This window comes from Cucurbita moschata, unplaced genomic scaffold (assembly GCF_002738365.1).
Source record: "Cucurbita moschata cultivar Rifu unplaced genomic scaffold, Cmos_1.0 Cmo_Scf00011, whole genome shotgun sequence".
Taxonomy (NCBI): domain Eukaryota; kingdom Viridiplantae; phylum Streptophyta; class Magnoliopsida; order Cucurbitales; family Cucurbitaceae; genus Cucurbita; species Cucurbita moschata.
In genome coordinates this window covers 4441264-4468853 of record NW_019268527.1, presented here as the reverse complement: position 1 = coordinate 4468853, position 27590 = coordinate 4441264, and the positions used below count along the sequence as shown (strand labels likewise).

The following is a 27590-nucleotide window of genomic DNA, read 5'->3' as shown; positions in this document are numbered from 1 at the left end:
CCACCGAGCAAAATGTACCAAAAAAAAAAAAAAAAACAACTCCCTCTCTCTAGGTAAGAATCCAAGTCTACCACTAGTAAATATTGTCGTTTTTTAACTTTCCTTTCAAGGGGTTCTTCTCGAGGTTTTAGAACTAGACTAGGGAGAGGTTTACACACTTTTATAAGCAATGTTTCGTTTTCCTCTCCAACAGATATGGGATCTCATAGTCCACCCTCCTTGGGGTCGTAGCGTCCTCGCTAGCACACTGACTCTAATACCATTTGTAACAGTTCAAACACACCGCTCGTAGATATTGTCCTTTTCGGACTTTCCCTTCAAAGACTTCCTCTCAAGGTTTTAAAATGTGTCTATTAAGAAGAAGTTTCCACACTCTTGTAAGAAATATTCCGTTCCCTTCTCTAACCGATGTGGCATCTCACAGTGTAAGTTTCTACCTTCATCGAAACCATTTCTCCACGTCATTTCAACCTATGAGATTCTGATCTTTTCTTCTTTCTCAAGTCATTGACTCCTTATTTTTAGATAAAGATTACTTCTCCAAGGGCAAAGAAAAAACAATCATTTGGAAGACACATAAACTCGTTGGCAAATTAGTTTGCTCGTTTTCCAATGCAGAATATTTAGATTGAAACCCCAACAAAACAGATACATCCAAGTAGTCAATTAGGTGTAGCCATTAAGAATGTTTCTGAATAAGAGAGACGTATTTCCTGTTGAACGATATGAATAAGTTGAGTTGAGCCTCATGATCTTGATGAGCAGCAGCAGCACTTGTATTATTTTTCCCAAAGATTATGAGAACCAGTTCAGGTGTGTTCAACTTTGGTCCATTCATGAGACCACCTCCTTCCACTTTAAGTTATCATAAGCTACAGGTAAATTCTTCTGTATCAGCAACAATAATCATTATGTGTTGTTAAATTGATCATTACCCCCACAAAAGAAGAATTTAAGGTGCATTTTTCCTGTGATTTGATTGACTTAGACTTGTAATGACTTTCCTTGTCAGGTGAAGCAAAGCCTAAAATGTTGGCTGATCCGACCGAAAGCCAAGAAAAATGGGGATTAAATTGCTGTTATCATTGTCGCCATAGTTGGAACATCCTTTATTCTGCGTTTCTAATACTTAAAAAACCGAAGGTAACATGCATCACACCATGTGGCATCGAGCCCTGTTCTTATTCTTTTTAAAGTGATTCAGGCTTGGTTCATGTATTATTATTATGTCTAACCACTCAGCTTCTACTTTTCTGTGTGTATTGTCATTTGTCTTAAGGGCTGTTTGGTGGATGATAATCCAAATCACAAACTATGGTTAGATACTCAGAAGCAAATTGAATGTCAAAATCAGGTACCATTCACCCTTGTCTTGTCCTTTGATTATACATATTCTGTTGCCTTTCACTTGTTTCCCACTGTTTCATACTGCTACAAATGGACCCACAACACTTCCAATTTTGGCTAAACAAATTCCACTCATTTTTGTCTTTTCCAGATAATTATTGGTTAATCTTGTCCACACAAATGAAAAATGAGTATAATTTATACAAAATTTGAATTAATTTGTCTCAAATTCTTTTTCGTAAAAGATTCTTAAAATATTATAGTATTTGAAATTTTATAAAGTTTAACGATATAATTAAAATTTTCAATTCATGTGTTCGTCACGTTTATTAGTAGCCTCAATTTAAGGTTGGTTTCAAATTAGCCTTTACTTTTGAAGTTCATTTTCCCTCTTAAAATTTAATCGTATTATATTGAGATGAAAAATACATTTTTTTTTTTTTTTAAGACAAAATTGAAGAATATTTCTCTCTCTTTCATGATAGAAATGAAGACATGATAGTTCATACAAAATGAAAAAGACAAAAATTATAGGCCAATATCTATATTGTGGGTCATATTTGCTCTCTAAGTTACAATTATAAAGAATTGAGTACAAATCATTTCATTAAAAAAGTTTGAAGTACAAACTCTTATTAAGGTATAATGAATTGACCAAACATGGATAACCTCAGTTCATTTATGTGCTAAAAACTATTACTTATACAATTATAGATACTTTTTTCTGTTTGAACAAAAATAATCAAACAAGTTTGTTACTGGTTCAAATTTAAAATTTATTCTTTTCCGTTAAACAAAAGGTTGAAATGGAAAGATTCGAACTTTTAAGTATTTGATTGATTACAGAGGGAACAGCCTAAATTCACAATTAGTAGATATTATCTTTTTTGAACTTTTCTTCTGGGTTTTTAAAACGTGTCGACTAGAAAAAAAAGTTTCCACACCCTTATAAAACGTTCTCCTCCCCAACATTGATGTGAGATCTCACAATCCACCTCTATTTGGGGCCTAATATCCTCGTTGGTACTCATTCCCTTCCTCAATTGATGTGAGACCTCCCAATCCGCCATTATTCGGGGCCGAGCATCTTTGCTGATATACTGCCTTGTGTCCATCTCTTTAAAACTCAACTTTCTCACTAGCACATCGTCCGGTGTGCAACATCAATATAGGGTGAAGGATTAAAGAAAGGTACCTTTTTCATTATTTTATGCCAAAGAGATCCTAGCTTTTGGTTTACTAGATCATGAAAACAAACAATTCCCATAGCTCATGAGTAGGGGTAGGGAGATAGAGATACCAAGTCCATCCCAATCCCATGCGTCCAAGTTTCCAACTTTACACCATAACCTATACCCCACCCTCCACCCTTTTCCTTTCCAGATATACAAACCAGCATAAAACCTCCACCAGGCCCAGACATATTGAACCTTAAGGAACTAAACCCTTCTCTCTCTCTTTCTGCAACAGCAACTACAGTCCCAGCAGTGACTGAGATACCTTTCAGTGCATATAAAGAAATAAAAAACACAGCCTCTTTCTCTCACACTGTTGTATTTCAGCACTGCTCTTTCTCATTCTTGCGCATGAAACCATCTCACTCTTAATCGCATCATGGAACAGTCAGAACACCCTAATGCTACCAGCAAATGCAACAACAAAACTGGGAGTTTCAAACCCAGGATTAACCCTCGTCACCACCACCACCACCACCACCACCATGTTCATCACCAATATCAGCATCACCAGCTATGGCAGTACTCAAATCAATATGCCTTTTGTAACCAAAACCACTTCCAAACATGCTATCCTCTTATTCTTCCCCTTCCCCTCCCCCTTCCTCTTCCTCCTCCTATTCCTCTGCAGCTCGCTCTAGCTCCTCCGCTTCCTCCTAATAGAGCCACTAGACCAAAACCCCACTCGCAGGAGCCTTCCTGCAAGCTCAATAACCCTCCTCTTGCAGCCACCGCTGATACCCATGTCCCAATATTAAAGATTTCCCCAGGTAAAACTCTATGGAAACCCTTGGTTTTTTCTTTTTTCTTCTCTGTTTTCCATGATTATGGAAACCCTTGGCTTCTGCATTTCCACAGTTATTGAACTGGGTGGGGATTGTAACCATTCTGACATTTTTTTCTTATGTTTTTGTTCCTTGAACACGTGCATTCATTCAGCTTCAAAAGGGCTTCGACTGAAAAGCAGTTTACCACATAAAGGAGGAAATGGAAAGGTGAGTGAAAGTAAACCAGAGGTATTAGTGGCTGCGAGTAGACCAGATTCTGGAGGTGTAGAAGGGCCTGTTATTCCTCTTTTAGCAAACCATTTCTTAGTCAAATTTGACCCTTCTCAACGAATTTACCATTACAATGTAGAAATCTCTCCAAACCCTTCAAAAGAAGTTGCCAGAATGATCAAACAAAAGCTTGTAGAGGAGAACTCGGATTTGCTCTCTGGGGCCTCTCCTGCCTATGATGGCCGCAAAAATCTTTACAGCCCAATTGAGTTTGTACAAGATAGGCTTGAGTTCTATGTCAGCCTTCCAATTCCCTCCAGCAAAATGAAAGTTCCTGGAGGAGAGATTAAACATAAACAAGAATTCAAACTCTTCAGGATAAGTATTAAACTTGTCTCGAAATTTGATGGGATGGAACTGAATAGATACTTAACTAATGAAGGAGATGATTGGATTCCAATTCCTCAGGATTATCTTCATGCTTTAGATGTTGTAATGAGGGAAGGTTCAAATGAGAAATGCATCACTGTGGGAAGATCTCTGTATTCAAGTTCAGCATGGGGAGCCAAAGAAATTGGGGGAGGTGTTGTTGGTTTGAGAGGCTTTTTCCAAAGCCTTAGACCCACTCAGCAAGGCTTGGTTATGAATGTAGATTGCTCTGTCACTGCTTTCCATGAAAGTATTGGAGTTATTCCTTATTTGCAGAAGCGTCTTGATTGTCTTAGAGACCTTACTCAAAGGAAGACAAGAGGCCTAAACATTGAAGAAAAGAGAGAAGTGGAGAAGGCTTTGAAGCATATCAGAGTTTTTGTTTGTCATAGAGAGAGTGTTCAAAGATATAGAGTTTATGGCCTAACAGATGAACCTACTGAGGGTCTCTGGTTTGCTGATAGGAATGGGAAGAATCTAAGATTGGTGGGGTACTTCAAAGATCATTACAACTATGATATTCAATACAGGAATTTGCCTTGTTTGCAGATTAGTAGGAGTAAGCCATGTTATCTTCCTATGGAGCTTTGTATGATTTGTGAAGGACAGAAGTTTCTCGGGAAGCTTTCGGACGAACAGACCGCACGAATGCTTAAGATGGGCTGCCAGAGGCCAAAGGAAAGGAAAGCTAATATAGATGGTGTCATGCAAGGTCCTCTTGGGCCAAACAGGTTAATTTTGAAGCTCCTCAGAGAATTTGCTATGGAATGTTATTTGATTTTCATATTCACTTTCTGATATAACGTTTTCTTTGGCTGACAGTGGCATCCATGGAAAAGAATTCAGCCTCAAAGTTTCAAGGGAAATGACCAAATTAAATGGAAGAGTTCTTCAACCTCCCAAGCTAAAGCTTGGCGACGGTGGCCAAATTCGTGATCTTATTCCCTCCCGTCCTGACCGCCAGTGGAACCTCGTCGATTGTCACGTTTTTGAGGGAACAAGAATTGAGAGATGGGGATTAATAAGTTTCAGCAGTAGCCCAGATCAGAGATTGAGCATTCCAAGATTCATTAACCAGCTCTCTAGAAGATGTGAACAATTAGGCATATTTCTCAACAGTAGAACAATCGTCCCTCCTCAATTTGAACCAACACAAGTGCTTAACAGTGTCTCACTGTTAGAATCTAAGCTTAAGATGATCCATAGTGCTGCATCTAACAATCTTCAGCTCTTGATCTGTGTGATGGAACGAAAACACAAAGGCTATGCAGATTTGAAACGCATTGCAGAGACGAGCATTGGCGTTGTAAGTCAATGCTGTCTCTATCCAAATCTTGCCAAGTCAAGCTCCCAATTTTTGGCTAACTTGGCTCTTAAGATTAACGCCAAGGTTGGTGGTTGCACTGTTGCTTTATACAATTCATTACCTTCCCAAGTACCTCGCCTGCTTCAAACCGACAAGCCTGTGATCTTCATGGGCGCCGATGTAACTCATCCCCATCCCTTGGATGATTTTAGCCCCTCCGTAGCTGCTGTAGTTGGTAGCATGAATTGGCCAGCAGCAAACAAGTATGCTTCAAGAATGAGATCACAAACACACAGACAAGAAATTATTGTCGATCTTGGCGCAATGGTCGAAGAGCTGCTCGAGGAATTTTATCAAGAACTGAACGAACTACCACTGCGGATCATATTTTTCAGAGATGGTGTGAGTGAAACACAGTTCTACAAAGTTCTACAAGAGGAATTGCAGGCTATTAAAACAGCCTGCTCTAGATTCCACAATTACAAGCCTCCTATAACTTTTGCTGTGGTTCAGAAGAGGCATCACACTAGATTGTTCCCATTCAAAATCGATCCTTCATCGAATCAAAGTGAGGTTCTTGATGAAAATATTCCTCCCGGGACGGTTGTCGATACTGTAATTACGCACCCAAAGGAGTTCGATTTCTATCTCTGCAGCCATTGGGGTGTTAAAGGAACAAGTAGGCCTACACATTACCATGTACTCTGTGATGAGAACCACTTCACTTCTGATGAACTACAAAAGCTAGTTTACAACTTATGCTACACTTATAACAGGTGCACCAAGCCTGTTTCACTAGTTCCTCCAGCATATTATGCTCATCTAGCTGCTTATCGAGGCAGACTTTACCTCGAACGATCAGATTATTCCATGGCTCATACTCGAGGCGTTAACACCGTCTCTCGAGCTGCCCCTCCAAAAACAATGCCTCTACCCAAACTTAGTGAAAATGTTAAGAAACTCATGTTTTATTGTTGATTTTTGTTGTAGTTTCAATCACTAGTTCTTCATTTTGTGGCATGCATAAAAACTTCATAAATTATTGTCCTATTATTATGAGGGGCTCCATCAGGTTTAGAGTAAAAAGAAAAGAAAAACAAACTTTTTAGAAGATATCATATTCATTAAAGCAATAAAGTGTTGTTACAGATGTGCAGAAGCCCCCCAAGGCTTTGGACGATCCAAATTGTCCAAACTGACCCCAGAAAGAGTCCAAAACCTCTTCCACTGACAGAGCAGCAGAAAGCTCCCAAAGCAAAAGACAGAAGGTAAAGAGAGAAGGGCAGTTTGGGGAAAAGAGAGGCATGAAAATATGAATAAAGAAGTTAAAATGTAGCCTGACACTACAGACTCATGCAAAGCAATGCAATCCCGAAGAACAAAAAGCAGCAGAGAAAGAAGTGAAGTGTTTCTGACTTTTGGAGTTGCCATTTTGTCTTGGAAGGAAAGTAATATAACAATTTTCTTTTTTTGTTCTTTAATTTAATTTAATTTTTATTTTATGTTATTGGGCTCTGTATGTATGGTTGCAGCTTTCCATCACCATTAAGGACCATTCGTCAGCTACACTTTCAAGTACCGCACGGCCTCTGAATCCGACGAGACACAAAGACTATAATTTATTGAACCCTTTAGAGCTCATCGTGGGACCCTCCCCCAATTCATACCTCCACCTTGCCCATCCCCTCAAATTTTGACATATTTCACCCGGCCAAGTTCACCGCTAATACATATTTTCTACTTTGAATTATGTATTTCAATCTCACCGTTCTAAAAGGTATTTGTTATGGAGAGAGTCTGCTGTTAGAAAGATGATACCTCTGCTACAATCAACTGGTGATCCTCCGAGTACTGTAATGTACACATGAGTGAAAGATAGAGACCTACCTTGAGAGTGAAGTAATTCCATGTAATTATTATTATACAATAGTAAGCAATTAAAAATAGAATATATTATGGTATTTATTTTTAAAAAATGAAATGAGTTTACACACAAACAATCAATTTATTATGGTATTTATTTATTTTAGCATAATTTAATATTTTAAATTATAGATACACTAAAAAAAAAAAAAAATTCATAAATATCGTTATAGGTTTAGAGAACATGGTGTTGAAATTTGTGCAGAAGAAGAGTAGGTTGTCTTCTTCAACCCGCTCGCTAAGAGGTCCTTCCCCCAACTAACGGTCAAAATTTCTCGGAGCTCAGGTGAGGTTAAAAAAGGGCAATCATGTCAACTCAAAACACGATATCGCAAAATCAAAATCAAAATCAAAATCAGAAACAGAAACGAAAATCGAGGCGAATTTAGGTTAATAGTAGGAGTGTATGTAATAATAATACGTAACAAGATTCGTTAGTGTCGGTTATGGAACCTTATTCTGAAGGAGGCTTCAAATGCATCAGGCAGCAGCATAGGCATCAGCGTCAGCATGAGCATCGCGCCAACGGGCTATCCATTTCCGACGTGACGTTTTCTTTTGTTGTGGCATAACATTGCGTCGGTTTTCAAGGAAGAGTCACGTTCTTCATTAAGACCTATCCAATCGACGCTTCGTCCTTTTCCTCTGCCTCTGCTCTGCTCTGATCTGCTCTTCTCTGCTCTGTGTTTGCCCCTTGATTTGATAGGACACACCTCTCCCTCTCTCATCTAACGCTCTCCCTCGCATTTCCTCCGAATCTCACACATTATCGCATCGCCATTCGCGCATCTCTTCCCACTTTCGTCTCATCTCCCTCTGTCAGATTTGGATCCACGCGCGCTCTTCTTCCGTTTCGTCTCTCTTCTTCTCGCAATGTACAGAGCCTACGAGCCATGTATTTCGTCGTTCGTCAGCTTCGTTTTTTCTTCTTTGGGACTCTGAATTGTGGGCTTTTAACCTGAAGCCCAAAACTAAATGTCATGGACCCATACTGGGCTTTCTTTCGTCGTTGATCTGCTTCGTTTTTTCTTATTTGGGCCTTGGGCTTTTGACCTGAAGCCCAAAAGTAAATGATGGATCGATAATAATTGGGGTCGATAATAACTGGGCTACTACTCTTTTGACTACTCATTGGGCTCAAGTTAACTGGACTACTATCTGGGCTCAATTAAGTGGGCTACTATTTAACTGGCTACTAATTGGGCCCAACTTAACTGGGCTTGTAATTGGGCTCAAGTTAACTGGGCTAGTATCTGGACTCAATTAATGGGCTAGGAATTGAGCTCAAATTAAATGGGCTACTATTTAACTGGCTACTAATTGAGCCCAACTTAACTGGGCTAGTACTTGGGCTCAAGTTAACTGGCATGGGCTACTATTTAACTGGCTACTAATTGGGCCCAGCGTAACTGGGCTAGTACTTGGGCTCAAGTTAACTGGCCTACTATCTGGGCTCAATTATCTGGGCTAAGATTTGGGCTCAAATTAAATGGGCTGAAGTTAACTGGGCTACGTTTTCGGCTCAAATTAAGTGGGCTACTATTTGGGCTCAAATTAAATGGGCTACTAGTTAACTGGCTACTAATTGGGCTCAACTTAACTGGGCTAGTACTTGGGCTCAACTTAACTGGGCTAGTATCTGGGCTTACTTAACTGGGCTAGGAATTGGGCTCAAAGTAAATGGGCTACTATTTAACTGGCTACTAATTGGGCCCAACTTAACTGGGCTTGTACTTGGGCTCAAGTTAACTGGGCTAGTATCTGGACTCAATTAACTGGGCTAGGAATTGGGCTCAAATTAAATGGGCTACTATTTAACTGGCTACTAATTGGGCCCAGCGTAACTGGGCTAGTACTTGGGCTCAAGTTAACTGCCTACTATCTGGGCTCAATTATCTGGGCTAAGATTTGGGCTCAAATTAAATGGGCTGAAGTTAACTGGGCTACGTTTTCGGCTCAAATTAAGTGGGCTACTATTTGGGCTCAAATTAAATGGGCTACTAGTTAACTGGCTACTAATTGGGCTCAACTTAACTGGGCTAGTACTTGGGCTCAACTTAACTGGGCTAGTATCTGGGCTTACTTAACTGGGCTAGGAATTGGGCTCAAAGTAAATGGGCTACTATTTAACTGGCTACTAATTGGGCCCAACTTAACTGGGCTTGTACTTGGGCTCAAGTTAACTGGGCTAGTATCTGGACTCAATTAACTGGGCTAGGAATTGGGCTCAAATTAAATGGGCTACTATTTAACTGGCTACTAATTGGGCCCAGCGTAACTGGGCTAGTACTTGGGCTCAAGTTAACTGCCTACTATCTGGGCTCAATTATCTGGGCTAAGATTTGGGCTCAAATTAAATGGGCTGAAGTTAACTGGGCTACGTTTTCGGCTCAAATTAAGTGGGCTACTATTTGGGCTGAAGTTCAATGGGCTACTATCTGGACTGAAGTTAACTGGGCTACTATTTGGGCTCAAATTAAGTAGGTTACTATTGGGGCTCAAGTTAAGTTGCTATTAATAGGGCTCAAGTTAACTGACTATTAATGGTTTTTCTTATTTGGGCCTTTGAATTGTGGGCTTTTTACCAGAAGCCCAAACGTAAATAGCTGGCGGCAGATCATGAAACAACCCTTTTAACTGGGCCTGGCCCATGTTCGATGTGGATTAGAAGCCCAGTTAATCCTATTGGGTAAGGGAATGGACCCACACAATCGGTATTGTTTAGGAGGATGTCCAAAAATAAGCAAATAAATAGTGTTGCTGGAGAAGTCTATTAGAATTTGATATAAAAAGGTTACACAAGATAAATAATTAAATTTAAAAAATAGGTATAGAGATATTTAGTATTGATAAGGTTTCTAAATTATTGCCACTGAATCATAACTCACATCACATCGTTGAGAAATGGCAAAGCAAAAATGGGAAAGAAGAAGAAGAGGAAAGCTGGATGCCGGACCTCATAAGTTGCTGTAATGGATGCCTGCCGGCTGCCGCTCATGTTTCAAGCACTAACAATTGCAGAAAAATGGCCAAAATCCCACATCGCCTTCCCCAACTTCATGCATTTTTTCAAATCATTTCCAGCCACGTTTGAACAACAACAAAGAATTTGGTCGCCATTGTTTCTGGTATCCATGTTTTTGGTATCATCTACAAACAGATATCCCATGTTCAATCCATCAATCAGTCTATGAAACTATCATCCAATTCGAATGAAAGAATACCAATTGATCCATCCGAAACAGAATCGTCTGATATCACCATACTTGAAGATCTGCAGCTGAAGTAAAAAACCGCATTCATCACAGAATCAGTAAGCACAACAAATGAATACATAACCACCAAAAGAGGGCCTTCCCAAATCCTCGAAGACCCATCTCCATAGCTCAGTATCTTAACCCTATGCTCAAACAATCCCTCCACAAACACTGTCCCAATTGTGGATCCCAGAAATATCAAAAGCCCCACTTGAGTTTGACCCCTAATAAGAACACACGACCTAAGCAATGCCCCTGGCCCTGCAACATCTTCCAATACACAGATAACAATCCCAATGTTGCAGATGATGACAGCATTAGCAAATATAACAGAGAACACAAGCCCCCCAATCACAGCAACAGATATAATAAGATCAGGCGAAAATCCCAATGCATAAAAAGTACTGCAAACAGCACCAAGCAGAACCAAGAACGTTGTAAGACACCCAACAATCGCAAGACACACAGAAACATATGTCGTGACAAGACGATTCCATATATTACGAACTAAAGCGAGGAACAGGCCTGCTTCGAACCTTCTTTTGGCGTGTGTACAATCCACCGTATGAACAACAGCAGCTTTTGATAACAAAGAAAAGGTAACGAACAAAGGAAAGCACACTGCAGAGGAAAGAATCGACTCGGCAAATCTCTGGCATGAATGTTCGATCATGGGCATCAATGGGAGCCCACTGGACCTGGCTATTAATACCAATCGGATAGTCAGCATCTTGACAGTCGACTCATCGATTAACACATTGGATAAAAAGACGGCGGAAACAGGGCAAATAAGCAAAATGGCAATAACCACAAACGCAGTAGAATTGTAGCGGAGAATCCGAACCGTTTCCCTCAAGATCTCCAACGCGCTCATCGTATGGAATTGATTGTCGGGTTCGATCCCGGATTCAGAGGGTTTTGTTGACGCCACGGTCAGCAAACGCAAATCGTGGCATTCCTCGTCCGTCGGAGGAGTATCCCGATGGATTCCGGGAAAATCGACGGAAGAAGAGAATTCCATTTCCAGTTTCCAGACCCTAAATCCGGTGGCGCCAAAACAACAGAACCACCAGAAAGGGAAAGAACCCCATCGGAAAAAGCAGCGGCAATGGGCGGCGAATGGAAATTCAGAAGGATCAGATCTGGGGAGGTGAGGAAAAGAGGAATTCAGAGAGAAAGAGAAGATTTCGGAGGGAAGAAGAAGAAGAAGAAGAAGAAGAAGAAATGGAGGGGAAGGGCGTGGTGTGGCTATGGAGAGGGAAAATGGCTATTTCGGAGGGGATTTTGGGATCCAGACGTCAAATTCCGCGACCTTTCTTTAATCTGTCATCTGTGTTGCCTCTCTTTCGGGGACAGTCCTCCTCACAAGACATGCCTCCGCCTCAAACAACATTTATTCAAATCATTATTTCTTTTTTATTTTTTAAAATTGAATTATTAAACTTTTAAATATCAGAATCAATGCTTGCTTCTTGCTTGCAATTTGATTTTTCCTCTCCCATCTTCCTCTACACTAAAAGTTTATATATATATATATATATATATATATAAAGATGACAAGATGAGATGCGATATTGCATTGAGAGATCTTGACCCGAGTAGAGGCAATGTCGAGCCAAGTGACTTGGCCTAATGTAGAGGCAAGTCAGTTGTGTCGTTGCATGTGTGGTCAAATAAACTTAGATTCTGCACAAACAATGTTTGGTTGATGAAGACAGACCTTGGCTAAGGTCCGATGAAGCCACAAAACCAGGGCGAAAAATATATACGAGGCTTGATTCTCCTTAAGGCTGGTTGAGAATGTCAAGATCACGACGCCGCACGGTTAAAATAGTTGGACCACCCTAAAACTTCCCGACAAATGTAAACATACAAATACGATGTTTAGTATACCATTCCTTGAAGACAGTTTTGTCTACAAAATGAAGTGTTGAAGGTGTTCATAGTTCATCAAATACGTCACCAATGATAAACAAGAATCCAATCGTTGGAACTAACACAACTTCAACAAAAGCAATCCAGAAAATTGGTTTATATCAAACAAAGCAAATCCGGGAATTGCAAGAAACAAACTAACAAATTCGAGTGTCAAGATCGGCATCGGCTAGCTCGAGTTTTACGTTTTGCTACGTCTTCTGCGATGCCTTGATTCTGTGACTACATTTTCACTTTACAGAATAGGTTGTTTGATTGGTGCTCGAATTCCTTGGCTGGAGAATCAAAGAATTATCGACTTTGCACCACATCGATATCGACACGAACATGTTCGGTAAGCTCATAATCAGGCATGTCTCATGTTGATCTGGTTAGAACATGATGCTTGCAGTTGGGCAATCCTCTCTTCCTGTTCCGAACCATACAAGAGGTTGTTCCAGCTTGTTGGTCTTTGAACAATCCTTGAAGGAACTCGGTCGCTGTCCTCTCCGCCCGAAGCTTCATATCCATCACTAGTCGACCTCGACAATGGAAGTCCCTTTTGAGCAGCAGCTACATTAGCTGCTAATACGCCAGTGACTCTCTTAGACTCTTCAGCTCCTGAGGAGGATATTCTGAACGGATGGATGTCAGGCGACCCCAAACTGCTCTCCGGTGACGATGCAGCCATGGTTGAGCTCGACATTGCTCGGCTTGTTTGGAAAGCACTGCGTGCTTCAAGCTGAAGAGGACCAAGGCTAGTTGATGTGCCAGAGAAACCTTTTTCAACAGCTTTTCCTGGAACATTTGTTAAGTGTTGCATAGGTAGATCAGATGGAAGTCGCACACGTTTATTCCCTCGCCTTCTATTATTTTCGAGTCGTGAAACGATTCGGCGACCACTACTGCCAAAACCGCTATCCGGTTCACGTTCAAAAGGTGTCGCTGATCTAACCACAGGCTGTAGAATTTTGGACTTCTTCCTTGCCTCTGCTGCAGCCTTTGAAACCTCATCACCATTTAGTCTTGCCAGAGTCCATGGACTGATCCTCACAGCAGCAGGGTTCTTTTTCTTGGTTGCTTCTTCGCTGACCGTCCTCTTTCCGAGCGAACTAACAGACCCCGTCTCTGGTGGAATCACATCAAACTGAAACACGAAAACAAAACGCATATTGTCTTTCATAATTAGACACATTCGTTCTCCAAAAACGCGTCTGCTAAGGAGAGGTTTCCACACCCTTATAAAACATGTTTCGGGAAAAGAATTTTCTAGTTAAATTACCTGATCCTCGAGAAACAAGCGCGGGGGAGTACACCATGCACCTCGGTGGAAAGTCGAGAACGAGCTTGCGCTACTTAGTCCAGTTAATGAGCTGACAACAGACATTTGAGGACTTTGTTGGCCACCACCTCCCTGTTGCTCTTGCTCTTGCTCCCTTAGAGCTATGATATAATCATATGTTGTAATTCCCTGTTTCAAAAGTAAGCAATTAATCCCAAATAATGACATCCGTTACGTATTGCCATCAGTTTCATGGTTTTAAACGCGTCTATTAGGAAGAGGTTTCCACACGCTTATAAGGAATGTTTCGATCCCCTCTCCAACCAATATGAATCTCACGATCCACCCCCTAGGGGGCCAATGTCCTCACTAACACACCGCTCAGTGTTTGGCTTTGATACCATTTGTGACAGCCCAAGCTCACCGCTAGCAGATATTGTCCTTTTTGGGCTTTCCTTTTAAAACGCGTATGCTAGGGAGAGGTTTCCACACGCTTATAAAGAATGCTTCGTTCCGCTCTCCGATGTGAGATCTCACAAAAAAAAACGAAACATGTGGTATACTTGCCTTCTTTATGAGAAGGATGTGGAAAAAGAAGAGTTGAGCCAGTGGCAATGTTGCTATCATAGCCAAGATGGTACAAACCGCCTGAAAACGAAGGGATCAGTTTAGATTGTTGCTCAAGTTTAGCCAAATAGAGAAGCCAGGGAATGGTCAGAGCCACTTACCACTACAATAATGAAAGGTGCCAAAGAAAAACTGCTACCCAACTTGGAGGAGATTTCCACAGAGAACCGTTTCTTCTCGACAAAACAGCAGATGAGCACAAGGATTCCACTCGACCATTGTACAATAAGCTGCAATCTCAAGCCCAAGGTGCACAAACCATGTATAAACCTGTCAATAACTAATTGAAAAGAAACTGAGATGAAATTAAATCCTTACTCTGGTTGGATGTTCTTGAGGTGCTGTCATGTTGCTACCAGGGATTACAGCATATGATTGGTGGTAACAAGAAATTGTTATATCTATCTATGGCTGAGAGGCATAGCTCTTCCAAAGCTCATCATATCATCCAAGGGCCGAGGTTTTTGTGAGATCCCATGTTGGATGGAGAAGGGAACGAGACATTCCTTAAAAGGGTATGGAAACCTCTTCCTAGTAGATGCGTTTTAAAATCGTGAGGCTGACGGCGATACAATGGGTGTTACAAATGGTTTCAGAGCTAGACACTGGGCGGTGTGCCAGTGAGAAGGCTAGACCACTAAAGGGGTGGGGATTGTGAGATCCCACGTCAATTGGAGAGGGGAACGAAATATTTCTTATAAGGGTGCGGAAACCTCTTCCTAGTATATGCGTTTTAAAACCATGAGGCTGACAACGATATGTAACGGACCAAAGTAGCGGTGGACTTAGGCTGGTACAAATGGTATGAGAGCCAGACACCCCAGCAAGGACGTTCCTTATAAGAACTCACAACATTCCTTATAAGGGTGTGGAAAACTCTCCCTAGTAGACGTGTTTTAAAAGTCGTGAGACTAACGACGATACGTAATGGGTCAAAGCGGACAGTTACAAAGGTAAAAACATAGAGAGGAGGATTGAACTTACCAAGAGGAGAGAGGTAACCATGAGGGTGAAAAATTGTCGATAGTTCCTTCGGCCAATACAGTTGTTAAGCCACTACAGAACCACAAGTAAACAAATTGTAAGAACAATCTGTGGCACTTGATTGAGTAAGGAAAGGAGGTAAAAATTCAGACATTTTGTTACCCTGCAGTGGTGATCAAACCGATCAACGCACTTATCACAAACTCTGCAGTGCTTGCTATACTTGAAAACCTGCACAACAACATAGCTTAGATCACTTAAACAATCCACTTGAAAATACAGCTCTTTCAACAGTTAAATCACCTCAACTTCACACAAACTGCAGTAAAACATGCCATCTTCACTCATGTTTTGGTCGGACGATTCCTCGTTCGAACCCGAACAATTGCATACATATGCACAAGGGAAGCACACCAACGAAAGACATGACAGCTTCTTTGATGCCGGGCTGTCCTTTGAATTTGCATCTTTATCCACAGAAGCAGCAGCATTGGGATCATGCGTGGATTCGCCACCGAGTTTAGAACTTTTTTGCTGAGAACACTTCCCTTCATCAGGAACATCGACATACTTCTTGGATTTGAACACTCCAGTGTCTGCCGGGTCAGCTACCGCACACCAGATATATAGACCAAACACACATGTAATCTAGATAACAAAGAACAGAACATGGATTGAAACATCAAATATCATACAGAAATGACTAAATGAGGGATAGATCTGAGTGGTGATGGCTTACAAGAGGAGTATATAGTCCAATCATAACATACTGAAAAATCTTGTTCCCGACAAAAGGAGCAAAGAAGACATAAAAAGCAAACCCCAGAGCTAGAAACACAGAAACTGCAACAACCTTAAACAAGAATCACAGAATGAATTAGTTGCATAATAGAACGCAAAAAGAAAAGGGTGAAGGGAAAATAGAAACCTGGAGAGGATGGTAAGGAAGTTGCCATCCATGCTTCCTCATTGGAGACACCCAGAAGAAGAACACGAAGAACACGAAGAACAGGATGGGCTTCAGATTACGAACCCCTTTCCCACAGAAACTACAAAGATTTGCTAGTGAAGTTTAGTCATATTTGGGATTCGAACCCGTGAAGAAGGAGAGAAGAGAAGGGTGGGTTTTGGTTTTGAAGCCTATAATTGCATCGAAACCTCCCTTTTACTTTAAAATCTCTTGGTTTCTGGCGTTACCCTTTTTCCCTGGGCAAATCATGTGTCACTGAAGACAAAGAGAAGCCACTGCTATTTACAATGAAACGGCAGCTCAATAACCCAATTTCCCTTTAAACATCTCTTCAAATCAGATCAACAAAGCAAACAATTACTCCTTTCACTATTTTGAAGCCACTTCGACAAAACATTAAATGTTCTTCATCTTTTCCTTTTAGAATCTGTCCTCTTGTATTGAATTGGTTAGTTGGTACCTACAAATCGATTCCATCAACAATTCCATTCTGTTCCTTCTTTCTTTTAAGCCTTTGCCTCTTCATTACACCATTTTTTTTAGCAAAATCGTATCTGGGTGATGAAAATCTAAGTCAAGAACTTGATGAACAACTGAGATTAACCAACAAAATTTGAACTTTAATGAATTCCAAACCGAGAGAATGACATTACAATAAAGGAAACGTGAGATGTGGGTCAATGACTGTGGATTGTAGTGTTGTTTAGTGAATAATTTTAGCCCTTTTTTTCCTTTAAGAAAAGCAAAGTTTTGGAAATGAAATTTGGCATTTTGTTGTCAGTCATTGGGCTCCATGTTAATCAGATCTCATCGCATCCACCGTTCAATTTTTCAAACATTCATTTCAACGGCCATGATTATGGAATGCACGTAGTCATCATAGAGCCTGTCCGCAGACAACCAATACTCGTGAACGTAAATTTGAAAATAATGCCTTTTGATAATTAAAAAATAGAAAAAAAGAAAAAACAAGAATGTAAAACGCAGCGTTTTGACAGAGTAGATCAATGCATTAAATTCTTCTTGGAGGACTCACTGTCGTTCCTCGATAGGGTTTTCCGTATATATGCACTTTTCTAGCACGCTTTCCCAGCCGAATCAATTTGTGAAAATAGCGTTGACCCAAGAAGCCCTCTCAGCCGTCGATCTTCTTGATCGTGCTTCATCATCCCATCGGACCGTTGTGGTTCGTCTTCAACGTGTTTCAAAAGTTGTGTGCTGCCGTACTGGATTACATTCACGCATATAGCAGAGCAGAATATGCTTTTTAATTTTTAATTTTTAATTCTTTTGTTTAAATTTAAGTAAGAAAGCCATTGATATAAATAATAATAATAATAATTTTAAAAAAATCTAATTGTAATTATAGATTTCAATGATTAATAAAACAATAAATCGACCAGATTGAGATATAAAATATGTTAGAATTATAATTTCGACTAAAAAAAATTAATAACGCATTTTTAATTCACACTTTTCGTATTTTATTTTAAAAAAAATAAGCAGTAACATTTTATTTTGTAACGACCCAAATCCACAACTAGCAAATATTGTCCTCTTTGGGTAGCAAATATTGTCCTCTTTGGGTGGTAAAGATTTCCTGAATGTCCCCGTACTCTTGTAAAGGGTGATTTGTTCTCATTCTCAACCAATGTGGGACATCACATATATTAGTCAAATTGACGTAAGAATATGAATTTAAATTAATTTTTAAAGTACGAAAATATTTATATTAATATCTATTTTTCAAATCTAATATAGAATACAATAAGAAGATGGATGTGTAACATATAAAAACAAAAAGTAATAACACTTTTTTGAAAAAAAATATTCCTGATTTATAACTTAATATAAGTTGGATTAGTTGAAGTGATGGGGATGGTAATAAATTGTTTTTAAGGGGCTAAACTGAAATTAAGGATAAAATAAAGGATTAAAATATAAAATGTAATAATTGGAATATAATTAAATAGAAATAAAATGTGGGGAGAGGGTGTCTAAAAGAATGTGCAGTTAGGAGGGGAAATTAGGAGTGGCGTTTAGTGTTTGGAAGAGATTCGGGAACAAAATTAAGAGGGAAATTGAAGAAAGAATAATTGGAGGGAAAGGAAAAGTCAAAGAGGATCAGATGGGTAATAATTAAATAATTGCTTGCTTGAATGGGGAGCAAACTAAATAAATATTATAATATCCACTTTTTTCTTCTCATTTCAATCCAAATTTTGCAGAAAGTTTTGGATTTTCAAGCCTAAAAGGCTTAACAGTACCCTTCTGTTTCAAGGACTTCTTTGGTGGATTTTTCCCAATTAGTTTTTTATTTTTTATTTTTCAAAAAATAATATACATATTATATATATATATATTTTAGTTTATATTTATAACTTATTCCAGCTTACTGTTAGCTATATTGTGAGATCTCACATTAGTTTGAGAGGAAATGAAACATTCATTATAAGATTGGGTAAACTTCTCCATGCTAGATGTGTTTTGAAACCGTGGAACTGACAGTGATAGAGACAAAGCAGACAATATCCACCGTAATGCCATAGTAATTTTCAAAATATACACTAAAATTGGATGGTAAATCTTACTAGGCTTTAAAATACTGCCATAGTAATTTTCAAAATATACACTAAAATTGGATGGTAAATCTTACTCGGCTTTAAACCGCGTCTGCTACTATGTTAGGTGAAAGTTTCTACACCCTTAAGACTGATGGTTTGTTCTCCTCTCCAACCAATGTCGGACATCACAATCCATCCCCTTCAGGGCCCAGTGTCCTAAAATTGGATGGTAAATCTTACTCGGCTTTAAAGCGTGTCTGCTAGTATGCTAGGTGAAAGTTTTCACACCCTTATGAATGATGGTTCCTCTCTAACCAATGTGGGACATCACAATCCACCTCCCCTTCAGGGCCCAGTGTCCTCGCTGGCACTCTTTCCTTCCTCCGATCGATGTGGGACCGCCCCCAAATCCACTCCTTTTTAGGGCCAATGTTCTTACTCGCACACTGCCTTATGTCTACTCCCCTTCGGGGAACAACGAGAAGGCTGACATATCGTCCGATGTCTGGCTCTAATACCATTTGTAACGACCTAGATCCATCGCTAGCAGATATTATTCTCTTTGGGCTTCCCCTCAAAGCTTTCTAACGCGTCTACTAAGGGAATGTTTCCACACTCTTATGAATGGTGGTTTGTTCTCCTCCCCAACCAATGTGAGACATCACACAACCTAAAAAATCCAAACCAACCCAACTCAAACATTTTATAATCGGGTTAGGTTAGAATCATTATTTAACAAGTGTTTATTGAATTGAAAAAATTTATAGTCTAAACAATCGAGCTAGGTCTAAAAAAATGTTTACCCAAACCTAACCCTTGAACATTACGAGTGGTAAAGACTTGACACGTTCATAATACAAATGCGACCATAGTTAAGATGATAGTGGGGACAGAGCAAATTAAAGGGTGAGGGGACACATTTTGAGTGTTATAAATGATGGAAACTATAAAGAGAAAAGGGTGGGTGTATTTCATTATGTAACTTGTGGACAAGCATGTGAAGCTTTTATTACATCCATGGGGCCTCCCACCACTTCTCCTTTCTTCTTTTTACTGAGTCCCATATCAACTCTTACCATCAGTAGCTCATCAGTAAAAAAAAAAAACAACTGATCTGTAAAGTGGAATATTTACTTGCATTTGTTTTTACCTTTGTTACCATCCACAGCTGAGGAGTTACTGGAGGGCCTGTCTGCTTTTGGCAACATTAACAACAGATCCCTTCCTACAAATCAAAATGTTAACTGTCAGTTAGATTCTCGTAAGTAAGTCGTATAAGTCAACCGAATATACGATCGTTCAACAACTTTCATAGTTGACGTGTGCGTCTCCGGACCACATCTGAGAATCATACAACAAAGTTGAGCTGGTTCATGTCAATCAAGCCATTTCGTCTCAGCCGATGTGGATAACAAGTAGATTCTTTCTAGAGTTGCATTGACAGACGATCCCTCTAACCAAATTTGAGTCCTGTAGCAGCCCAAGCCCACCGCTAGCATATATTGTCTTCTTTGGGTTTTCCCTCAAAATTTTAAAACGCGTCTGCTTATAAAGAATGTTTCGTTCTCCTCCCCAACTAATGTGAGATCTCACAAGTACAGACATAAAGCAGACGGTAGCTCGACCCAGGAGGGAACATATCACAATCAAAAGTAAATAACATAGAATCATTTATGTGTATTCTCATTTACAAAAGAATGCAACAGTAAAATTTGATACAATATGTTTCATTTCCTTTTAACTCTATATTAACAAAATGGTATATCTTGATTTAAAGTATGGCTTAGGAAGTGGGAAATATAGAACAAACAGACTGTTATTTGTTCTTTCTTTAACACTAGGAGTCTTTCTCAGTACCTATATTTTGTGATTTTAGGCGAGGAACGTTACTGTTGGCTGTACCGTGGCTGCTGATTTTACCAGCTGGAACGTCGTGATTGTGTTTGCCCTCGTACGTCGTTATCACAGCTTTCTGGTCTGTTGAAGCTCTCTCGACGTGTTTACGAACATTGCATCCGTGAGTCGTGCATTTGTAATAGCTCCTGCAATGGAATGAAGATCACTTGATAGAATGAGAAAAACAATCAACAGCATCTCAAGCAGACATAGTTATAAACCACCGGTAATAGCCCAAGCCCACCGCTAACAGATACTGTTCTCTTCGAGTTTTCCCTTCCGAGCTTCCCCTCTAGGTTTTTAAAACGCGTCTGCTAGAGAGAGATTTCCACACTCTTATAAAGAATGTTTCGTTCTCCTCTCCAACCGATGTAGGATCTCACAATCCACCCCCTTCAGGACCCAGCGTCCAGTGTTTGCCTCTGATACCATTTGTAACAGCTCAAGCTCACCGGCAGGAGATATTGTCCTTTTTGGGTTTTTCCTTTCGGGTTTCCCCTAAAAGTTTTTAAAACGCGTCTGCTAGGGAGAGGTTTCCACACCCTTATAAAGAACGTTTCGTTCTCCTCCCCAACCGATGTGGGATCTCACAATCCACTCCCCTTCAGGACCCAACGTCCCGTGTTTGCTGCCTCTGATACCATTTGTAACAACTCAAGCTCACTGACAGGAGATATTGTCCTTTTTGGGTTTTTCCTTTCGGGTTTCCCCGAAAAGTTTTTAAAACGCGTCTGCTAGGGAGAGGTTTCCACACCCTTATAAAGAACGTTTCATTCTCCTAAAGTTTTTAAAACGCGTCTGCTAGGGAGAGGTTTCCACACCCTTATAAAGAACGTTTCATTCTCCTCCCCAACCGATGTGGGATCTCACAATCCACTCCCCTTCAGAACCCAACGTCCTGTGTTTGCTGCCTCTGATACCATTTGTAACAGCTCAAGCTCACCTCCCCTTCAGAACCCAACGTCCTGTGTTTGCTGCCTCTGATACCATTTGTAACAGCTCAAGCTCACTGACAGGAGATATTGTCCTTTTTGGGTTTTTCCTTTCGGGTTTCCCCGAAAAGTTTTTAAAACGCGTCTGCTAGGGAGAGGTTTCCACACCCTTATAAAGAACGTTTCATTCTCCTAAAGTTTTTAAAACGCGTCTGCTAGGGAGAGGTTTCCACACCCTTATAAAGAACGTTTCATTCTCCTCCCCAACCGATGTGGGATCTCACAATCCACTCCCCTTCAGAACCCAACGTCCTGTGTTTGCTGCCTCTGATACCATTTGTAACAGCTCAAGCTCACTGACAGGAGATATTGTCCTTTTTGGGTTTTTCCTTTCGGGTTTCCCCGAAAAGTTTTTAAAACGCGTCTGCTAGGGAGAGGTTTCCACACCCTTATAAAGAACGTTTCATTCTCCTCCCCAACCGATGTGGGATCTCACAATCCACTCCCCTTCAGAACCCAACGTCCTGTGTTTGCTGCCTCTGATACCATTTGTAACAGCTCAAGCTCACTGACAGGAGATATTGTCCTTTTTGGGTTTTTCCTTTCGGGTTTCCCCGAAAAGTTTTTAAAACGCGTCTGCTAGGGAGAGGTTTCCACACCCTTATAAAGAACGTTTCATTCTCCTCCCCAACCGATGTGGGATCTCACAATCCACTCCCCTTCAGAACCCAACGTCCTGTGTTTGCTGCCTCTGATACCATTTGTAACAGCTCAAGCTCACCGTTAGGAGATATTGCCCTTTTTGGGTTTTTCCTTTCGGGCTTCCCCAAAGTTTTTAAAACACATCTGCTAGGGAGAGGTTTCCACACCTTAATAAAGAATGTTTCGTTACCCTCCCCAACCAATGTGGGATCTCACAATCCACCCCCTTCGAGACCCAGCGTTCTCGCTAGCACTCATTCCTCTCTCCAATTGATGTGAGATCTCACAATCCACCCCCCTTCGAGACTCACCGTCCTCGCTGGCACATCGCTCAGTGTCTGGCTCTGATACCATTTGTAACAGTCCAAGCCCACCGCTAGCAGATATTGTCCTCTTTGGGCTTTCCCTTTTGGGCTTCCCTCAAAGTTTTTAAAACGCGTATGTTAGGGAGAGGTTTCCACACCCTTATAAAGAATGTTTCGTTCTCCTCCCCAACCGACGTGGAATCTCACAAATTACAACCACGAAAGATGTTAGTTTTTATGGTTTCAAATTTTAAGATCACTCTGTTTGTTGATACAATAGCAACCTGTATTTCTATAACTTGAACTACTGAAGCTGAATGAGATATAAAGCAAACTCACCTGGGGTAAGGGTTGCCTTTAACCGTTTTCTGCCCATACTTTCGCCACCGGTAGCCATCGTCCAACAAATCGACTTCACTTGTAGTCTGCACAATGATTCGGGATTCCGTGAGCGTCCTATGAGAAGACACTGGCTCGATCCGAGCCTCGGTGTTCCTGCATAATTAAGAAGATTGTGCATTGATCAATCAAGAAACAAAAGGCAGCTATTACCTAACAAGTTCAAAAGCTATATTCTTATACATAAAAGTTCCATACCGTCTCTTGGCATCCGGTTCGTCTTCATCGTTTCTATTCGGTCCAGTTTCTACCTCACCCCCTCCCTCACTGTCACTAGCATCCAACGACTGTCCATGTGTAACGAGGTTCGATTCTCGATCCTTCTTCACAACGGAAGACACAGCTGACTGCTCATTCAACTTATTCAAATATCCACTCTTTACTTGAGAATATAGGTCAGTGTTTCCATGAACACTTGAATATCCATTAGAATTTCCAACATCCTTTGCACGCTTGTTCGGTTGAGGTCGTTCGTGGTTGTGTTCACCCTTATAAATAATTTCAGTAACGTGGCCTTCCAGAGATCGTTCGACCTTTTTCTTGACAGGACAATTCAGGTACGTGCACTTGTAGTAGCTTCGAGGAAATTCACTGCCCTTCACTTGTTTCTGCCCATATTTCCTCCAATTGTACCCATCATCAGCAGGCCTATCGACATTACACGAAGAAGATACCGATCTCTGATCGGATTGAGAGATATCGGACGACTCCTTCGACACGACAGCAGAGTTCAGCAATTGAAGTGGCACTGGCTGATCTTTAGCCTTCTCGCTCGGAAATACGGTCAAAAGCTTTGAGGAGGCTGCAGAGCCTGCTACTGAGTGTGCTTGTATTTGCTTATGAGAATAGGCTTCTACAGCCTGCATGGTAACCTGAGCCAAAGCCTGCTGATGGGTCAATCCAAAAGTTCCCTACAACAAAGCCATACAGTAATAAAGAACAACATTGTCATATGCAACTTTATATGAAAAAGTCATTCAGTACCAGGAATCATTGTCATCAAATCAGTCAAATCAGTACTATAGTATATAAACATGAATTAAATTGGTCGGGATGGTGTTCAAGGCTCATCGACTTTCGTTTAATTGGTTGTTTCCAACCTGTCGTTAGAATGTCCCTCCTCTAAGTTAGACTGAGGTGATTTCGTCACTAGATGAAAGATTGTGGGAATATGAAATTTCTATTCCTTGGCTGTGAGATCCCACGTCGCTTGGAGATGAGAATGAAATATTCCTTATAAGGATGAGGTTTCTCTCCTTACATACGTGTTTTAAAATCGTGAAGCTGACGGCGATAAGTAACGAGCCAACAGTGGACTTGAGCTGTTACAAATGATATCCGAGCTAGACACTGAGCGGTGTGTCAGCTAAGACGTTGGAACCCAAGTGGGTAGATTGTGAGATCCCACATCAGTTGATGAGGGGAATGAAACATTCATTATAAGGGTGAGTTTCTCTCCCTAACAGACGCGTTTTAAAACTGTGAGGTTAACGATGATCCGTAATTAGCTAAAATGGACAATATCGACCTTACATGCTAGACTAGACTACAATGGAGTAAGTCACACAAGTGATGTTTCACTGACCATATAGATTAATGAATCAAGGACAAAGAGATCTTTTGGGAGTCAGGGATCAAACCATCGATCTTTGACATAGAAATTAGAGTATTATCGACTGAGCTAAGCTCGAATTGGCTCTAGAGCGACATTGTTGATAGGGACTACAACTATTTTGGTTCTTCCACTATGAACCAGCTCGAAAAAGAAAACATAAGCCATGGAAACCGACAGCATTTGAGACAGAACATGCTGAAGATGCAGAATCAGTTGTCCCCAAAAGCCATAGAAAAACAATAAAGAAAACACAATCCTTATTTTTCTCATAACTGTCAGATAATCAGTTGGCGGAGTGAATCTTAAGCAATTACCTGATCAGGCGAGAAAAGCCCCGGAGAATCGGGCAGACCAGCAGAGTCCTTGAGCTCGGACGCCGTCGGAGGAACAGCCACCGGCGACGTCATAGCGCCGGCGAGGAGCTGAGAAAAAGACTTGCAGTCATCGGAATCGGAGAAGAAGCTCGAGACAAGGGTCATGGGCCCTGGGCTAAACCCGAGTCCCAAACCCGGCCCACCGCTTAAGAGCGACTCCATAGAGGTCCGTGGCGGGAGATTAATAGTGGGCCGCAACGGAAAAGCTTTAGATTTCAACGGCGACGGCACCGACGACGGTGGCAGCTTATCTTCATCGTCACCCATAGAAGCAAATTTCGAAAGGCAACCGAAAATTTCAGGTTCTGGGTTTGGGTGTCGGGATCTGAAACTGAGCTGAAAGAGAAAAACAAAGTCAACGCCGCAATGCACGAAAATGAAAAAGGGTAATTAAATTAATCCAAAGAAGAAATTTCGTAATTCCCTTTTTGTTTCCATGTTCTAAAAATCTCAGAGCTTATACCTCTGATTGGACAACACAAGTACGCCTCCACATTGAGGCCACAAATATGACAAATTTGACCTCAAAAATATCTTCTTTTGTTTTTTTTTTCTTAATTCACCCACAAACACTCTAGGAAGCATATGAACAATGCGATTGGCCTAGTGGATTGGAGGGAGAATCTAATGGCAGGTCTTTGCTAGCCTCTAAGATAGGCAATGAGTCCAGGAGTTGACGAGTATGCACTTCCCACTATCTTATTATCAATACAATATCCCGAGTGGTAGTAAAAATTATGAGTCTTGATTGTGCCTCCTTAGCTCGGTTACCTTGGTAAGTCTCATCAGGGACTAGATTGTATGAGTGATTCACGTTGCCTAGATAGTCAATGTGGACTACGTGCCTATAGATTCTTAATTATTCCCCGTAAAATCATAAAATCCTATGTTATCAAATCTCTATAATTGCATAAAATTTCATGAATATATCAAAGATTATTTATAATAATTCAAATTATCAGCTATTCCAAAAGTAATTAAATTATAATTTTTATTTTATTTATTTATTATTATAATTTTTCAGCGGGTGAGATGCAGTTGGGCACAACGCAACACGACAGCCAGGATTAAGCTGTGGATTACCTTTAAAAATATCAACCACCACCACCCACTCGCAGGACTGAGGGTGAAATTGTAATTTTTATGAGAGGAGAAGGACAAAATCGGAATAGATACAAGATATGGGACATAGTGGTTCTTATATGGCCAGCTGGCACCAAATCAATGGATGCGGTGGTGAAGTCGAATTAACGTTCCTTTGATTTTGAAGGAAGAGGCTAACGTCGTAGGGACCACGGGGATGGAAAAAAATGCAACAAAATGCCAAGTCATTTTCCTATTTATTTAACCACTTTCATTCTCCAGTTCTTTAAAAATAAAAAATAAATTGTTTTTCCAGTTCATACGCCATATATGAACACGTAACTATTAATTTAATTAAAATTCATCACAAAACGAAACATTTAGAACTTACAAAATAAAATAATAATTCAACTATGGCATATAATATCATTAATATTCTTAATAAAAATACGATTGATACCATATTTTAAAAATACTCGCATTCCATAATTTAAGAGTTCTATAGAACACTTTTAAAATTAAAAGTATTTTTAAGACGGTACAAAGTTTACCTGTATGGCCCTGGCTTCCTTTCATTTTCCTTTTTATCGGTACGCATACTCAGCGTCCTACACAGCAAATATACAAACACAGTGTGCATCTAATTGAAGTCCCCAAAAGAAAACATAAAATCAAGCTTCAAAAGACCAACAAAGAATATCTGTAATGTGACAATAGAACAAAGTAGAAACCCCTAATGGCAAATAAATATTATACTTCATCAGAAACCATGAACCTATCATCCTACAACTCTTAAACAACCATAGCAGCTATGAAGTTTACATAAAGAAGACTAGCCAAGAAACAACTCTTGATTCAAACAGCAACAAGGAGGCCAAAAATTTTGCTGCTTTCTATTCATCAAAAGAATCTATTTTGGGCCAATGTCCTTGAGAGCGCAGATTTGCTCCTCTCCCATTGAAGACATGACAGTCACAATCAGATCCTTCCCCTCCGCAAAGCCATCCTTGATCTGCATGAACACAATAAATCTTCAAAATTATGCCACTCATAGCCTATGGCAGCTATTGTTCTTCCGAATAAGACCCCGACGTGCAAGGAACGGAAAACTTGCAGATGAACATAAAATTATTCATAAAATAACTCCTTAATCAGCCCCCTAGAGGTTAGTACTAAGCACAAGATATCAAATATTAGACACTCCTAGAGGTTAGTACTAAGCACAAGATATCAAATATTAGACGCTCCTAGAGGTTAGTACTAAGCACAAGATATCAATATTAGACACTCATATAATTAGATTTGATCTTTATATAGAAAAGCTCCAAAGGTGATTGGTTTGGAATCATGGGTTCTTCTATCTATCTAATGATATGAAATTCTTGTTAGTTAATCATCGACATTTTAACACATTTTCGCTAGAAATCCAAACCCATAAGCATAATGGG

The 27590-nt window shown here is 40.3% G+C and overlaps 5 protein-coding genes across 6 annotated transcripts in view; 1 reads left to right on the top strand and 4 right to left on the bottom strand.

Moving 5' to 3' along the window:
* Positions 1-552: 552 nt before the first annotated feature.
* On the top strand, positions 553-6365 carry LOC111449809 (protein argonaute 7-like). The gene is made up of 6 exons (XM_023089856.1): positions 553-878; positions 1013-1143; positions 1280-1354; positions 2971-3352; positions 3522-4740; positions 4832-6365. The coding sequence occupies exons 2-6, from the start codon at positions 1030-1032 to the stop codon at positions 6291-6293; spliced, it is 3252 nt and encodes a 1083-aa protein (XP_022945624.1). The 5' UTR covers positions 553-878; positions 1013-1029; the 3' UTR covers positions 6294-6365.
* Positions 6366-10087: 3722 nt separating this feature from the next.
* Positions 10088-11856, bottom strand: LOC111449285. Of its 2 annotated transcripts, none has more exons than XM_023089123.1 (2): positions 10463-11856; positions 10088-10388 (listed from the first exon to the last, which is right to left on the bottom strand). In XM_023089123.1, the coding sequence occupies exons 1-2, from the start codon at positions 11514-11516 to the stop codon at positions 10240-10242; spliced, it is 1203 nt and encodes a 400-aa protein (XP_022944891.1). In that variant the 5' UTR covers positions 11517-11856; the 3' UTR covers positions 10088-10239. The 2 variants fall into 2 exon arrangements, with proteins under 2 accessions (XP_022944891.1, XP_022944892.1); XM_023089124.1 differs by having other exon boundaries at positions 10288-10374; positions 10408-11856.
* Positions 11857-12438: 582 nt separating this feature from the next.
* LOC111449823 (probable protein S-acyltransferase 22) lies at positions 12439-16777 on the bottom strand. The gene is made up of 9 exons (XM_023089881.1): positions 16231-16777; positions 16042-16155; positions 15606-15950; positions 15465-15533; positions 15303-15374; positions 14420-14548; positions 14259-14339; positions 13692-13880; positions 12439-13556 (listed from the first exon to the last, which is right to left on the bottom strand). The coding sequence occupies exons 1-9, from the start codon at positions 16270-16272 to the stop codon at positions 12777-12779; spliced, it is 1821 nt and encodes a 606-aa protein (XP_022945649.1). The 5' UTR covers positions 16273-16777; the 3' UTR covers positions 12439-12776.
* Positions 16778-20474: 3697 nt separating this feature from the next.
* LOC111449281 (probable WRKY transcription factor 4) lies at positions 20475-25495 on the bottom strand. Its single transcript, XM_023089119.1, has 4 exons — positions 25000-25495; positions 23269-23981; positions 23011-23166; positions 20475-20878 (listed from the first exon to the last, which is right to left on the bottom strand). The coding sequence occupies exons 1-4, from the start codon at positions 25324-25326 to the stop codon at positions 20674-20676; spliced, it is 1401 nt and encodes a 466-aa protein (XP_022944887.1). The 5' UTR covers positions 25327-25495; the 3' UTR covers positions 20475-20673.
* Positions 25496-26783: 1288 nt separating this feature from the next.
* LOC111449283 (eukaryotic translation initiation factor 5A-4-like) overlaps positions 26784-27590 on the bottom strand; it is a 2833-nt gene continuing 2026 nt past the window's right edge. Inside the window, exon 5 of the mRNA XM_023089121.1 lies at positions 26784-27154. Coding sequence (XP_022944889.1) covers positions 27053-27154 — 102 coding nt within the window. The 3' untranslated portion in view covers positions 26784-27052. The remainder of the gene's footprint in view (positions 27155-27590) is intronic.

What these genes read in the sequence shown, in the direction of transcription:
- LOC111449823 (XM_023089881.1), bottom strand. Translation starts at nt 16,272, where the DNA reads ATGAGGAAGCATGGATGGCAACTTCCTTACCATCCTCTCCAG. An exon ending in GGTTTGATCACCACTGCAGG is followed by an intron (nt 15,375 to 15,464) that starts GTAACAAAATGT and finishes GTGGTTCTGTAG; the next exon opens with TGGCTTAACAACTGTATTGG. An exon ending in CACCTTTCATTATTGTAGTG is followed by an intron (nt 14,340 to 14,419) that starts GTAAGTGGCTCT and finishes CTTCGTTTTCAG; the next exon opens with GCGGTTTGTACCATCTTGGC.
- LOC111449281 (XM_023089119.1), bottom strand. Translation starts at nt 25,326, where the DNA reads ATGGGTGACGATGAAGATAAGCTGCCACCGTCGTCGGTGCCGTCGCCG. An exon ending in GGCTTTTCTCGCCTGATCAG is followed by an intron (nt 23,982 to 24,999) that starts GTAATTGCTTAA and finishes GCTTTGTTGTAG; the next exon opens with GGAACTTTTGGATTGACCCA. An exon ending in GAACCGGATGCCAAGAGACG is followed by an intron (nt 23,167 to 23,268) that starts GTATGGAACTTT and finishes TTAATTATGCAG; the next exon opens with GAACACCGAGGCTCGGATCG.
- LOC111449285 (XM_023089123.1), bottom strand. Translation starts at nt 11,516, where the DNA reads ATGGAATTCTCTTCTTCCGTCGATTTTCCCGGAATCCATCGGGATACT. An exon ending in TGTTTCGGATGGATCAATTG is followed by an intron (nt 10,389 to 10,462) that starts GTATTCTTTCAT and finishes ATCTGTTTGTAG; the next exon opens with ATGATACCAAAAACATGGAT.
- LOC111449809 (XM_023089856.1), top strand. Translation starts at nt 1,030, where the DNA reads ATGTTGGCTGATCCGACCGAAAGCCAAGAAAAATGGGGATTAAATTGC. An exon ending in AATATTAAAGATTTCCCCAG is followed by an intron (nt 3,353 to 3,521) that starts GTAAAACTCTAT and finishes GCATTCATTCAG; the next exon opens with CTTCAAAAGGGCTTCGACTG. An exon ending in GGTCCTCTTGGGCCAAACAG is followed by an intron (nt 4,741 to 4,831) that starts GTTAATTTTGAA and finishes TTTGGCTGACAG; the next exon opens with TGGCATCCATGGAAAAGAAT.